This window comes from Pogoniulus pusillus, chromosome 21 (genome assembly GCF_015220805.1).
Source record: "Pogoniulus pusillus isolate bPogPus1 chromosome 21, bPogPus1.pri, whole genome shotgun sequence".
NCBI lineage: Eukaryota > Metazoa > Chordata > Aves > Piciformes > Lybiidae > Pogoniulus > Pogoniulus pusillus.
Genome location: NC_087284.1, coordinates 13,111,021 through 13,126,481, shown reverse-complemented (window position 1 = coordinate 13,126,481; position 15,461 = coordinate 13,111,021). Strand labels below are relative to the sequence as shown.

At 42.6% G+C, this 15,461-nt stretch overlaps 1 protein-coding gene across 3 annotated transcripts in view; it reads left to right on the top strand.

The window, feature by feature from the left end:
• The window catches only part of JARID2 (jumonji and AT-rich interaction domain containing 2), a 233,472-nt gene that overhangs the window by 99,308 nt on the left and 118,703 nt on the right, over positions 1–15,461 (top strand). For all 3 annotated transcript variants that reach the window (XM_064160992.1, XM_064160994.1, XM_064160993.1), the window contains one exon: positions 1,532–1,667. In XM_064160992.1, the coding sequence (XP_064017062.1) occupies positions 1,532–1,667 (136 nt within the window). The remainder of the gene's footprint in view (positions 1–1,531; positions 1,668–15,461) is intronic.

The window sequence follows — 15,461 nt, the reverse complement described above, 5'->3', positions numbered from 1 at the left end:
GGTGAGGTTGCATTAGCAGCAAAATGATAAGCCTCTGTTGGTTAAATAAGTAAATGTATGAGTCCTTTAGAAATGCTTGCCTGGGGATTTGTTTGTTTGTTGCTTTCTTGGCCCAGAAATGCCTGTGCTCTAAAGCTCCCAGGGGATAGCTCATCCTTCTTCAAAGTATAGTAGCTTGTCCCTTGTATGAAATGCACATCCTTTTGCCAAACTATTTGATGCTTTTCACTGCACTCATTATGTTGCCCTTTTTTTCCTCCCTTCCTTCTCCCTCCCAGGTAATTTGTTATACTTTTTTGGGTGGCAAATGCTTTTGATCACATTTCAGCAGCTGAATGCCAGTGTCTCACTAGAGGAGCTAAGAAACAGCTGTCAACGGTCACCCTAAACTATGCTGCTTTTGGGTTTTTTTTTGGAAGTTGTTGGTGTTGGTCACTTCACTGAATCGTGGGATGACAGAAAGCTCCCAGCCTTCTGGTGGAGATTGCTAATGGAGCTTTTCTGGGGTTTCCAGTGTGATGCAGGAGTATGCTGTGCTACATTTACTTAGATAAGGCCTGCCTAGAGATTTTAATCTTTTTGCTTGATGATGATGTATCCCTTTGAGGAGTTCAAGGGCAAAAATGCTGAAATAGTGTTTTTTAAAGACCCCCCAGATAATTACAGAGCTTATGAGAATATGATCACTTACCTGATCTCACTTAGGTCTTTATATCAATCTGCTGAGTTAATTTATTTGAATGCTGAAAGCTTTAGGGAAATGCTTTTCCAGGGAATTAATCTTTTAACTAAATCAAGTTCCAAATATGACATATACTAGTATTCCTTTCGACAGTATAGCATTTGTCTCCTAAAAATAAAGTAGAAAACAGATGCCCCATGGGCCAAATTCCACTCAACTTTACACTGAGATAAATTCAGAATAACTTCGTTGCTATCAATGTGGAACTTCATTTAGCACTGCAATAAATGCGCATCAGTAAAAGGGAGAATAACAATTCTTAGGCCAAGAGGCACAAACCGAGGCCAATAAGGCAACAAGATAACTTGGTACACAAAACTTACCTCTTAAATTTCTGCAGCATTCAATTTAGCATTTGGTTTGTTGTTTGTTTGTTTGTTTATTTTTGTGGGATTTGTTTTTTTTTTTTTTCCCCCCTCTCCTCTTAATTATCTGGGAGAGCACTTCCTGGCTGTGATAAATTTCTCCATGAGGGATTCATTATGAGGATTTCAACAAATAAGTTTTACCTCCTGCCTGATACGTGGTACGTGACTACCGCTGTTTGCGCAAAGAAGGATTAGGGGGACTAATATTCAGATTTGGAGGTAATAGTTATGTTTCTGTTCTCTGTTAGAGCTGATCAGGTTTAGGTTGCATTGTGTTACACAGTATTGTTCTTCAGCTTATTTATCTTCTTGTTTTGAAGTAAAAGTCATCTGTGTAGCCTTGGGCTTCTGCATTTGTTTGGTTTGCTTTTGTTTCAGGTGCCTGCAACTAATGGCTCCTTTCTGTTTTTGTCTTCTCTAGGATGACAGTGATGGGATTCCCTGGTCAGAGGAGAGGGTGGTGCGGAAGGTCCTTTACTTATCCTTGAAGGAGTTCAAGAATGCACAGAAGCGGCAGCATGGCGATGGCATTAGTGGGAGTCTCAAGGCAGTGAACGGTGAGCTGCCTCTGTGGTACCACTGAAAGGACTCTGGCCTTTTCAATGCAGTAGTTCTGCTGTAGTCAGGAAGGAGCCCACCATGCCACCTGGCATGTGCTGTGCCCTTCTGATCTGCGCAGAAGAACTTCTTTCTCAAGTGCTTTAAACACCCAGTTTGAACAACTCATGTGTTTCCACCTCTGGGAAACCGATTGAAAAGGAGGCTTCTCTGGTCAGTCTACTCCCTGAGTATGTTGACAGGGAAGATGCCCATTTAAAGGTGATGATTGACTTCAGATGCCTTGAGGGAGGACAGTTGGTCAGAATTTACCTTCTCCTATGTCATTTAGATGCAAGTAACTGACTAACCAGTATCTGTTTCTCTGATCTCAGTCCACACTGTCTGTTGTACAGAGATGGAGTAGTGTAACACTTACGTAGGATTTAAAGGACTGAGAGGACAGAGACTTTGGACTATTGGAGTCCCCTAGTTTAGCAGTTATTTAAAGGTTTTGAGAGGACATGCAGGCAAGCTTAGATGACAAGGCCTTGAAAGGAGTTTCATTAATCCTTTGGCCAATCTGTTGCTTCCCCTTGCCTTGCAACTTGCTTAAAAAAGCTGTGGTCTCCTGAGTAGTGAATATAAAGTGTTGTCTCTTTCAGTCAGTCCTTGACACAGGATCTGTTCTTGAAAAGGCCTTGTCTTACTGGCTTGAGCCTTGAAAGTCACGACGAGCAGGATTCAGTTTTGAGGGGAGGCGAACAGTTCTCATTCACAAGAGTTTGTTTCTTTATGGAGGTTTATGGCAGTTCCTTTTAGGCATGTGCATAACAATATGTGTGCTATTGCATTAAAGCAGCAGCTGGGAGCTTCCTTGGTATGTTATTTATATTAATATGTACCTTGTGGGTTTGATGTGGTGAGTCAACTTTCACTGTATTTTCACTGAGCTTTATTGCCTACAAGGCAAAAACCTAAGGGAATGGCTGGATAGCTACAGGCAGCATGATAAAGTTACTGTGTTGTGTAAGCAATTGCAAACTCCTTAATGTGATTAAAGAAGACCTTGCACTTCCGAGTTCAGCAGGAATATCAAATACTGATCTGATGGGAAGGGGCATTTAGGTTTAGCAGCAAGCCATTAATAAGCTTGGAGATGTACACAAACCAGTGCTGGCTTTTTTCCCTCCCAACATCTCTGTATCATTGATCTTCTGTCAAACAAAACGTCTCTTGGAAAGTTTCTTAGTCCATTGTGGGGGTTTTGTTTAGTCAAAGGAAAAAAAGTCTAAAGGCGTGAAGCACAGTAATTGTGTGTTAGGAGGCTTTGATGATATGCCAGGTTACAGGATGACTGAGGTTTTTATGGTGTCTAGTTTCTCCAAAGGCAGCTTAGATGAAAAGTGAATTGGCTGGGAATGCTGTGTACCAGACGCGGAGTATGCCACTGACAGTCTCTGGCACTGGCATGGGTCACATCTTCAGAGCTTGCTTCTCTCCTTGAGAACTGTAGTGTTCAGTGCTTTTTCTCCTTCACAGAAGTAGATGATGAGTTCCATGGAGATCTGAGTTTTTTTGCTTGCTTGTTTGGTTTGATTTTGGGGGTTTGTTTGTTTGAGCCAGGATGACATTCTGTGTCATACTTTGTTTGCTAAAGGATTCTTTAAGTGTCTTACTTCAGTGCTGTAGAGTTTCAACATCACTTCCCAAAAGTGGCTTTTTGTCCACGTGGGAGAATATTTAATTATACAGAGAAAAAACATTTACAAGAGAGGAGGTTTGATGTTGTGCTGTAACATTAAGGAAATATATTTGGACATAAAATTTGTTTAGTACATCTTTGGAAAAAAATGTAGCCATGTATTATCAAATCCACAGGTCTCTATAGAATGGGGAAAAAGCAGGTTGCCTTGAGAAATGACTGAGCTATTTTGAGTTTAGGAAGAGACAATATTTTAAGAATGAGTCTTAGATTCATGATGTCATACTGCTGAAATAAGAAATATTTCCTTGCATATGTCCTTTGTTCCAGCACCCAGGCCACAACCAGCATCACTGTTGCTACTTGAAAAAGTCAAATGATACTAAATATGGTTTCATGTGAGTGATCTCTGCTAATACTCAGCACCCATAGCTCTCAAGCAGGGCAGCAAGGAGAATTTAGCCATTCTAAAGCTGGGATCCCCTGACTGGAATTCTGGTTAGAGTGCTTTGCCTTGACAAACATAAAGGAAAGTGTAGGTTTTGTGCTGCACAACTTTGATATCCCTAATGAACTCTAAAGGGTATTGCTCCTTCGGCTGTTGAAAACTGAATAGGTCACCTTTCAGTACTTGGCAAATGTAACCACTTTGAGGAGTGGGAAGGAGGCATCTGGGCAGTGTTCAAGCTTGCCAAGTTCCCTTCTTGGTGTGGAAGCATGGACTGGTTTATATACTTTTGAGAGCTCATATGTGAGCTCAAATGACTGAGCTAGGTAGCAGGATTTGATCTTCGTGCCACTGTCTATAGAGAGAGGTTCTTTGTTCTGGTTTTATAACTGTTTTCTCTTAGATGTATTTACTTATAAACTTGCAACTTGTAATTTGTTTCAGTAGAAAGTATTTAGTTTTGGCAATAGAGGAAGGTTAAATACGTACCAGCCCCTTGCAAATGATATCTTTAGAAAGTCGCTGAATTAGCTAAGCATGCTACAGAAGTTGCTTAGCCAGCATTTGCCAAGCTACAACTAAACACTGTCAGTGGTGTTCCAGCTGGTGAGTACTGTAGTGTCTTTAATAATTTGGTAGCTGAAATAATGCCTCTTTGATCTGATGGTGCAAAAAGCAAGTTCATTTTAAATGTAAGAGATGAACCCGTTACTGGGAGTATTTTCTGTACCGAAGTTTCTGCAAGCTTAAGGATCTGCTAGTGGTGGCACAGAGACAGTCAGCTTCCATGCCTCTCTGAATAATATAATAAATGAAGTAGATTCAAATTACTTTTGGAGATTGTATGTTACTTGACTGTCTCCACTTTACTACTAAAGGTACTTGTTGTCTTGAAAGCAGTCCTACTATTTTCAGTTTGTGTCTGAATGATCTTGATAAGGAGTTAGTGCACCATTAGTAAATTTGCACATGACACCGAGTTAGGTGGATGTGTTAATCTGCTTGAGGGTAAGTAGGCTCTGCAGAGAGACAGATCAGATCAATGGGCTGAGGTCAGTGGTATGTGCTTCAATGAGGCCAAGTGCCAGCTCCTGCACTTGAGTCACAGCAACCCCATGCAGTTGTTAAGGGCTTGGAAAAGTGTGGCTGGGAAGTTGTCTGGCAGCAAGGAGCCTGGGAGCAGCTGAACATGAGCCAGCAGTGTGCCCAGGTGGCAAAGAAAGACATTCTGGCTTGTATCAGAAATAGTTAGACCAGCAGGAGCAGGGAAGTGATTTTCCCCCTACACTTGGCACTGATGAGTCTGTGCCTCAAGTACTGTGTTCAATTTTGGGCACCTCAGTGTGAGAAAGACACTGAGGTGCTGGAGTGGTTGCAAAGAAGAGCAGCTAAGCTGGCAAAGGGCCTAGAGGATGAGTCTGATGGAGAGTGGCTGAGGGAACTGTGAGTGTTCAGTTGGAGAAGAAGCAGCTGAGGGGAGAGCTTATCACCTTCTACAAGTATCTGAAAGAACAAGGCAGAAGGGTAGGTGCTGGTCTCTTCTCACACGTAATTACTGATAGAGCAAGAGGGGCAGCCTCCAGCTGCACCATAGTAAGTTTAGGATGGATATGAGGAAAAAGAATCCCCTGAAAGAGTGGTCAGTTGTTGGAATGTGCTGCCCAGGGAGGTGGTTGAGTCACCATCCCTGGATATGTTTAAAGGTCATTTAGATCTGGTGCTTAGTGATATAGTTTAGTGGAAACTTGGTAGAATAGGGTTAATGATTGGACCTGGTGATCTCAAGGGTCTTTTCCAACCTAAATGATTCTGTGATTCTATGAAACTATTATTTAGGTGGTTCTGATTGAAGTAGCAGAGTTATGCTTGGGAGTGGCTGTGTGTTTGTAGGTCTCCTTACTCCGACCTTTTCTTTACCTCCTTTTCACCTAGTGATAGTTTTGCTTAGCTGTTTGTGCTGCCAGATATTTCTCATCCTGGTTTCTTTAGTGTTGTCCCAGCCCCACTCCCAGCGAGTGGTATTTCAGAGAAGGGTGAGCAGGTGTGTTATGGCTGTGGTATAGGTAGGTCTATTGCATGCATCTTTACGTTGACTCTAGATATTCATGCAGTAGGGAATGACGCTCTACAGTATGCCTGTTTTGTATATGTTCTTCTGCAGCACACGGGAATATAAATTCCAAAGGAAGTACTTCTGTAGGTCATCAAGAAACCCTCTGCAGCCCTAAATGGAGTACTGGAACTCTGATTATGGAAACAAGGTCATGGCTGGAAAACCCAGAGGGACATCTTTAGTGATTTTGATTACTGCTGCCTGTCATTTGCATTAGGATTTTAAGAATAGGGATTGGTGTTTGGCACAGTGATACCAGTTTTCAAAGATCCTCGTCTAAAAGGCAAACCAAATCCCTTTGGAAATTGTTTTCTTCTTGTGTGGCTCAGAATGTGAGATAAGGCTATAAAAAGGCAGTGAAAGATGTAATTATTGCTTGTGTTCCGTTTATGTGAATAAATCCAGTACCCTCAAAAGAGTACATCAGAAAGCAGATTTTTATTAGGTAAGATTTTAAATTATGCTATTCCACACTTAGGATAAAGAGCAAATTTGTGGTACAGAGATGACAAACCAGATGATGGAATTACTGAAGCAGGTAGTCTGTTTTTGCCAGCTGTACTTTGTCCTAGAAAGGGGTCATGGCAATTTCCAAACATGCCAGCTTGGTTAAGCCTGTGACAAACATCATCTATTTGGGAAATCTAATGTAAATGAGGAAGTGCTTTGGCAGAAGTTGGAAGTCTTGCTCAGCTAGTAAATAAAGAGCTGAGTAAAAACATGGGATTTTGCTGTTCTGAGAGCTTTCATCTTACATATGGGGTTGTTAAAGTCATTTTTTCATTTAATGTGTGTTCTTTAAACAGAGACAGAGTGATGTCAGTACTTTGAAGTTGGTGACAAGGCCATAGATGGCTGTGGTGGTGCTCCTTCCTCCCTTTTGCTGCTCTGCTTCTGCCTGCAGCTGTTCCTGCAGCAAAGCTAGTGTGACTTCTGTTGAAGGCTTGCTTTTTCCGGAAATGAAATCATAGAATGGTTTGGGTCATAAGGGACCTTAAAGGTCACCTAGTTACAAGCCCTCTGCCCTGAGCAGGAACACCTTCCACTAGACAGGGTTGCTTAAGGCCCTGTCCAGTCTGGCCTTGAACACGTCCAGAGAGGAGGCATACACCATTTTCTTGGGCAGCCTGTTCCAGTGTCTCGCCACCCTCCCTATACAGAATTTCTTCCTCATCCAGTCTAAGTTTTATAGATCTGCCATCTTAAAGCCATTGCTCCTCATCCTATTACTACCAGCCCTTGTAAGAAGTCCCTCCCCACCTTTCATATAGACCTGCTTTATGTACGGAAAGGTCTCCCAGGAGCATTCTCTTCTCCAGGCTGAGTAGCCCTAACTTTCACAGCCTGTTCCCATAGAGGAGGTGCTCCAGACCTCTGATCAACTTCATGGCCCTCCTCTGGACCCACACCAGCAGTTCGATGTCCTTCTTGTGTTGGTGGCCCCAGAACTGGATGCAGTACTCCAGGTGGGGCTTCACCACAGCAGGGTAGAAGGGAAGATTCACCTTACAGGTCTTGCTGGTCACAACGTCTCTGCGCAGAGGCAGGAGCCTTTGAGGCAGCCTGTGGCAGGACTGGGTGCTGGACCCAGCAGCAGTAGCATGCTCTGTTTCCTGGGTCTGCCCATCCCTTAGCTGCCAGGCTGACTGGGGCAGACAGCAGTGCTAACTGGAAACAGCTGGGTTTGTCTCTGCTGCGTGGATTTTTCAAGCATTCTTTGTGTGATACGTGGGGGGTTCCTCAGTGTTCCCTAGTGGGCAGTGTCAAAACAAAGGTGCCCTGTGGTAGAGTGCTGCAGAGGCTGGGTTAATCTGATCCTGAGTTGGTGGTGAAATCTCTTTTCCCTGCCTTTGTTGCTAGTATAGTGAACACAGCATACAAATTATGACAGATGTGGTAGAAATGCTTATACCCAGCTAAGCTTCGACTCTCTGTTGTGCATTATTTGCCAAAAGCCAACTACATGGGTGTGGCAGGAGCTGCCGGCAGGGTAACCACATCTCTGGGACGAGGCCATCTCTCTTCTTTTCCCACTTCTGCAGATGAAAACACCATAGCTTGCAGGAAAATGCTGCTGTCCCCTGTGTGCCCAGAGTCTGCTTCCTCTTTGGTGCAGGCACTTAGGCTGGACAACTACCCAGTCTTTAGTTTTGAATAAGAAAGTACCTCTCTTCATTCACTGTGATGAATCAAATATGCTGGTAGCTTCATCTCTCTTATTTCTGAAGGCTGCAATTAAATAGCAGAAGAAGGTTTTATGCTAACGTTTGTCTAGGGAGCTTTTCACTCCATCAGTGATGTGAAATTGCATTTGTTGACAGTGGGTAAGGTCTGTCTGTCTCCTTTAGCTTTAGTAGAAGATTGTAAATGTGCCAAGGACCCTTGTCTGTGTAAGTGGATTTTAAAAATGCATTTACAGAAACAAACACCTCTTTCAGCTTTGCAGTGTTTCCCCTTTACATTCTGAATAAACAGCCCTTTTTGGCTAGTTTCAAATTGTGATTAAATATCGATGTTTTCACTAAAAGGTTCTGAAAGTAAGCATTTGAGCAGATTTGTTGTGGCACCCAACATTACTTTCACTTTGGTGCTTGCTGTCAAGTGAATTTAAAGTTTAACAAATAAATAATGGGATGTTGGAGTTGGGCTTCATTTAAATTTCCAACTCTCCATTTCTTATTTTTTTTTTTTAATAACAGAATTAATTTTTGAGCCTGCCAGGGATCTGCTTGTTCATTGTCTGACAGACACTTCTTGCCTTTTCTATCATCACCACTTGTAAAAATTCTGCAGGCCAAATTATGTGCTGGGTGATCTCAACCCAATTTGATTATGGCCAAATTGTTCTCCTGTCTTAATGCAATTTCAGTGCTTGGCAAGACTGCCAGAAATTTATCTCTTGCAGGACACTCATCATCCTTTTTCTCTTACACATAGCAGAGGTGGATTTTTGTTGTTGTTGTTTAACAAGAAAAACAGAGGAATTGTGTAATTAATTTTCCTAAAACTTCATTTTGTGGCCATCTGAAATGAGTTGCTGTTGCCCCTGAGTGCATTTCTAGTCAAAGTAGTTTTTAAAATAATCTTGCCTCCTTGTATATTGCTAATTGCAGGTAATGGAAAATGAAAATGGCAGGGAAGAGTCTGCAGAGGCTGAGATCCAGTAGGTCTAAAATAAATACAGTGAGGAAAGGTTCATCAGTGGCTGATGGGTATGAGCACCCTCCTTTTGCCCTCTCTCTTGTGCTGGCTCTGCCGTTTGTCTGCCCATGCAATACAGCCCGTTCACTGTCCTGATGTGGCAGAAAACTAGACTGGAAAATTATGTAAATAATTACCTGCTAGAGGTTCATTAAGAGGTCATATTAGTACCAAGTACGCTTTTGGTTGAAGTGAGGGGCTGGAGTATCTTGACCAAAAGCTGTAGGAGACCAGGCTTGTTCCCTTTTGATAGCAGCAAGCTGCTCCTTTTGTCTAACCACAGCCTTGGGATTGGTGCATCTAACCACAGCCTCAGATGCTGGAAGGGACAACATTTGCCAGAAATAGAAGGAAAAAAAGGCTGCAGCTTAAAAACTCACTGAAAAATGCCTCACAACCATAGGTATTTGGTTTATGGATTTGTTTAGTTTACAAAAATACCACCCAAACCAACTCCTAACACTGACACAGTGGTGAAATTCATTGTAGACTACCCATGAAGCCAAACTCTACCTTAACCCCAACAGGGGAAAACAGTTTTGTTTTCCTTGATTCAGGGTCACTCTGCATAGCTGCTACCTTGGATTTATTATTTCTGTCATCAGTCTGGGGAGCATCCTTCAGTGTAGACAAGCAAACTGTTTCATTCCTTCTTTGGCAGCCATAAAATCACTAGCCAGCCTAAATTTACACCCTGGCATCTTTTTGGCTGGCATGTAGAGCTGAAAGGATGATGGTGGTTTTGTCTTGTAGCTCTGTCAAAAATGGTATCTTTCATCAGTTCTAGTTTGCTTATTTTAGAAATGAGAGTAATGCATAACTTAGGCAAAGCTGGTGTTTTGGGTTTTTTTTGACTGCAGAAGTGATACACCACTTTGGATTCTAACCCAGCAATTTCTTTGGTCGACTGGTAAAGGAAGTTTAAAATTGTTAATAATTTTATTTTGACTAGTTTTTTACTGGCATGTTAAAAACCTGAAAGATCTGCTTAGAATGTTGTTTTTCACACTAACATGTTGGTCTGGATGAAGCTCGTGCTGAGATCTGAGAACTAGTGGTTGGTGTTGGCAACGTCCTGAAGTTGAGTCAGGAGGTAAAAAGATAACTTATGGTTTACATAGAAATCAAGACAAAATTAAACAGCTGTTAAAGGTAGTGTAAATGATCGAGTTCCACACCATTATGTGCCTGATGGATCCTGTTATTGAAAGGCCTGGACAATTTGCACGAAGCTAGAACACAAAGGAGGCAGGAACCCAGCAGTATGCTCAGAGAAAGTGAGCGCAATGCTTCTCTGTCTACGAGCAATAGTTCTCAGAAGGCATGGGTGGGGAGAAGGGTCCTTTAGCTGTCTGATGCCAAATGCTCATCATTGTTACTGTTTTAATGTTTATTAAAATATCCTAGTGGGGATCAAAGATCTGCAGGTCCTATGTAGGTGCTGTTGTAACGAAGGTTTAGATTTCAGTATTCCCGTTGCTCCTCTGTTGTCCATGATTGACAAAAGGAAGCTATGCATTAAATAACTAGTGTCTTTAATTTGAAGGACTGACAAAAAGTAATATAACCAGAAAAGCAGCAGGGAAATAAAAAGTCCGTCATTGAAACAGCATACTCTCTTTTATTAAGAAATTAGAGATGCCACAGGAAATAAAATCAGTGTCACCAGTTAAAGCAGAGAGAAGTTTTAGTCATACTCACAGGCTGTGTAATGCAGTTTACTGCAGTTGGTGTCCCAGGGAACTTGCCATAGATTGGGAACCACAGAGTTAAAAATCTTCTAGGGACTAGAGGAGCCCAGGAGATGGACCCAGGAAAGTGTGATATTGTTTTTCTGTCCCATAATTTTGCTCTCTCTTTATAAGCTGGCAGCAAGGCTAGCTTATCCTGCTTGTCTCTCTCTCCTGCCTGCTGTCTCTGCCAGGAGCTACTTACCTAGGCCTGTTTGTGGCTTCCAGAGGCTTGGATTTGGACCTGTGGGTGGCAGAAGCGCTGCAGGGGGAGGAGAGGAGCACTGGGGATTGTAGATGAGTTTGGGTTGGGGGAAGGTTTAAGGGGGTTGCTATGTATCCTGTGTATGCTCTGTAATGCTTCTGTATCTTTCCAGTTCATTTGCGAGCATCTCATTCTGTCCACTCTTTAAAAAAACAACCCTGAGAGAACTGTGTTTTTTGACACTGTCTGTGCTTAGCTTTGCATGTGGCTTTTGCTAATTGCTTGTCACTAGAGCTTTGAGCTGTTAGTGCAAGAGTACATTTTGTGGAGCCCTTACAAAGTGTTGGAGAGAATATGTTTTCAGTTTTCCAGGGCAGTTTTTCCTTGGTGTAAGGGACATTTTAGAAGTGGCTTGCTGTTTGAAAAAGTGGAAGGATTCTGAGAGCTCTTTGGTCCAGCAGGATATTCTCAAGACCATTAGTCTGTGTTTAATCAGAGCAGATGTCATGTGTACTGTAAATGTTAGTGTGTCAGCGCTGCAGTTAAAGTCAGTTTAAAAGAAAGAGCAGATATTAGTGACAGGTGACTGTAACTGCTGATGGGCACAGCAGCCATTTCTGCAAGTTGCTGTACACAGTGGCCAATGCACCTTACTCTTCACCTCAAGTACTATGAATTCTTGTGTTCCCAGGCTTTGGCTTGTTAAATGTACAGGTGGCTGCTAATCAGAATGGATTTGGTTATCCTTGTAGTGATGTGGAGTAAACTGAAAATGTCAGTTGATCGGTATCACATTATTTGTAGGTGTCATCAGCCCACTTTTGAATGTAGAAACTGCTGTGCAAAACAAGAAAATCAAATCACCTCTCTGAGCAGAAAACCTCTTCAGGAATTAATGTTCATTTCACAGCTGATAACAGCCTGGGAGACAGGTCTTTGCTTTAAGTTTATGCTTCCACATTTCAGTTTGGTTTCAATGGGGTATTTTTGATTTAAAATCTCCAAGATGCTGTTCTGCAATTACTACTCTCTTTTAGTAACTGATGATTGATGAGAGGTTCATCACATAGCAAATACTTCCCATAGCTTGTGGGTGAATATTACTTCAAAAATAAATATAGCTTAGCATGTATACTTTAACATACAATCTGCTATGGTAAATCATGGCAGATTGCTCTACATTGTAATTGTGAATGCATTTCTGAATCATTTTTTGTGTATCTCACTAGCACAGATTTATTGCATGCAGATAGTGTGATGTTGGATCCAGAATTAGTTGAAAATGCATTTTCAATAGCTTGCTTTTCATGTTTGTTACTATCCAATTCAGATGAATTTAATACTGTGAAGGAGGTGTCCGGTCAGAGGTGCAGCTATAGAAGGCTTGCGCTTAGGGTGACAGCAGATGACAGTGACAAGCTTGACTTGAAAATGTTGGTTCTTGTACACCTGAATGAGTTCCCAGCTCCAAGAGCTAAAGGCAGCTGATTTTCCACCTTTATCCATCCTGTTTTCTCCTCTCACAAGACTGTTAGCATCACAATTGCAGTCAGGACCGTGTGACGTTTCAGATCTGTCCACTAAGAGGCTAACTCATTCCAGATAAGCCTTGAACAGACAACACTCATTTTCTGCTTTGCTCAGAATTTCCTGTGCTTTGTTCTGCATCTGTTTGTGAAAGGCTGTGTTATCTTTGAGAGCCTTCATCTTGTTTTCTTTATTCAAGCTATACACTAAAATGGAAAAAGGGAAGAGCTGGAAGGGACCCAGCTGGAGCAATCTGACAAGAATCCCACAGAGGGAAAGAGCTGGCAAACTCGTCAACTGACCTCTGGTGCAATTTGGGAAACCAGGAGATAAGCCACTTTCCCTGCAAAAGATTTGGCCTAAGCCAGCCGTTCCATGTAATGCTCAAAGACTGTGCCAGCGTTTAATTGCATTTTTCTCTTCCTTCAGTCATCCTTCACTTAGCTTCAGTAGCTGTTGGTCTTGAAAATATTTCAGTTTGGCCTCTTGGTAGTCTTTGTGTGTGTGAGAGGTAAATCACACCTTGACATGCTCTTTCTCAGACAGGTTGACTCAAAAGCAGTTGCTTCCTAAAATACTCCCTCAGACAGACTCCCTCTCCTGTGGTGCTGTGAAAGGGGAAAGCATTTCATAGCCCACTGTTTTTAAGGATACTCTGTTTACTGTGACTGCAAAGCACTCTGGTGTTTTTATGTGATGTCCACTCTGCACATGGAGAAATAGCCACATACACTTGATAGAGTGATGAAAATTGCACAGAAGGAGATTTTCCTTCACAACATGAGCATTTTCTTTGTTTCAGGGCAAAACTGCTGTCACAATGTTAGCAAGATCGTGGTAGAGCCATGATAGAAGCTTGTCCTCTCATACAGGGCGTTGAGAAAAGACATCTGGTTTGTACTGATTACCAGATGCAGGTGTACTGGATGGAGAGGACTGAAGAGAAATTTCATTCCCTTCCATTTTTTTTCCTGGCCCCTGCTGCCTTGCTGTGATGTTGGGATCTTGTTTCAAAGCCTCAGGCTCCATATGCCAGAGAGAAGTGGTAGGGTTGCACAGAACCTCTAAACTGAGGCATCATACAGAAGTGTCGGGGAGAACCATATTCCTGTTACACAGTTTGCATGCAGAGCTTGATGTCCCTTCCCTCCTGGTGGTTCCTGTGCTGCACCTATACATGAGACTCTTTAAGGAGAAGAGTCCCAATTCTTCTCTTTAATGTGACAATCCACTCGACTGGATGGTAAGTAAATAATTTTATTGTTTTACCTGATGCTTTTTACAGTAGTTGTTCTGCCTCTTTACATCTCAAGATGTCAGCAGCAGTTATCTCCAAGTGGAAGCCATGAATAAGAAACAGAAGCTACCAGAATGTGGCTTGAATTCCAAATCTGTTGCTACTCTTCTCCTCCAACTCCAAAATCAATTGAAGATGGCCTTTTGTGCAGCAACGAGATCTGTGGTTAGGGACTACTTGTCATGTTTTATTTAGATAGAAACCTGTCCCAGAAGCTTTACCATGTCTCATTGTCCTGCAGGGATGAACTTCAAATGCCAGTTTACATTTGCCTAGAACTGACCTACTCTAATTGAAATGAACAAGGCTGTCTTATCTAAGTAGATAAACACAGCCCATTTGCAACTGTAGATTTAAATGCCCTCTTTCATAGATTACCTTTGCACAGTATGGTGGCGTCCTCGAATATTTAAAGTCTCATTAAAGACTTTAACAAGAGACCAGAATTGAAGAGTAAAAGTTCTTTGTGAAAGAGAGGTTTTTGGGCTGCAAGCTGATGTTGATCTCTCCTAGGCTAAAGGAATACTGTTTGGTACAAAGTCCCCTTTATGCCAGTGTGGAAGGCACTCCAATAAAACTGGCCTGCAAAGTCTTGAAAGTTGATTAACATCCAGAGCATAGCACAGTTAAATACAAATACTCTGCTCATAAAACAGAATAAACGAGCCATTGGTTAAGGCATTGCTTAGAGCAGCAAACCACCTTTCTTTCACTTCTGGATCTTGGCGTTTGCCATTAACAGCCTGGGAAGCAGGACTTTTGAAAATAGGGAAGCAGTGTTGTGGAGGCAGGGAATTGATGTGGCCGAGTCAGGAATTATAAAAATAGAGTGGCTTTGTTTTCCTGAAAACCCCACCCCCTAACGACACGCAAAATTAGTGCAGGTTTATTTATGGGCGCAGTTCGATTGTTAACAAAGAATGTTATGGGCAAATTTAGAGATTTAGGAAGTCAGGAAATGGAAGAGACTAAGCTATAAACACAGCTTGTACCCCACTGTCAGTCGGGCTGAGCAGAGAATTAAGGGAACAACAGGCTTTACTCACAGAGGTGAGAGAGGAAAGTGGAGATGATCCCTTACTGCATTCCTCTGCAGCTCGGCTGCCTTCTGAGCTGCAAGCAATGTACATTGGTGGATCCAAACGGCACAAGTCCAAGGCAGGTGGAAAAGCCACCAGACTCAGAAGTGTCTCAAGATAGGACTTCCACAAGGCAGAGATTCGTGGAAGTGACACTGCCTCAGCAGTGGCAGGGGAGAGCCAAACTGCTAGGGCCTCCCCAGTTAGGAACAGTAGCCAGGAAGTCAGCGCGGTATGGTCAAAGAGCAGCTGGGTCCGGGTGCCAACAGCAGCTCTCTCAGGTGGACCCCGGGACTTGCCAAGCTCACAGGTTTGCACAGAACGGTGCACAAGTGGGGAGAACCAGCCAAAGGCAGGGGTGGTGCAAAAACTGACAGCTGCGCAAGAAAGTATGAACTGTCCGAAAGCGGGGACGGTCCAAAGCGGGACCTCTGTCGCGGGGGGAGCTCTGTCACGCAGAACCCTCGTACCTTTTCCCCTTGCTCTGTTCATGCTCTTCTAGACAGTGT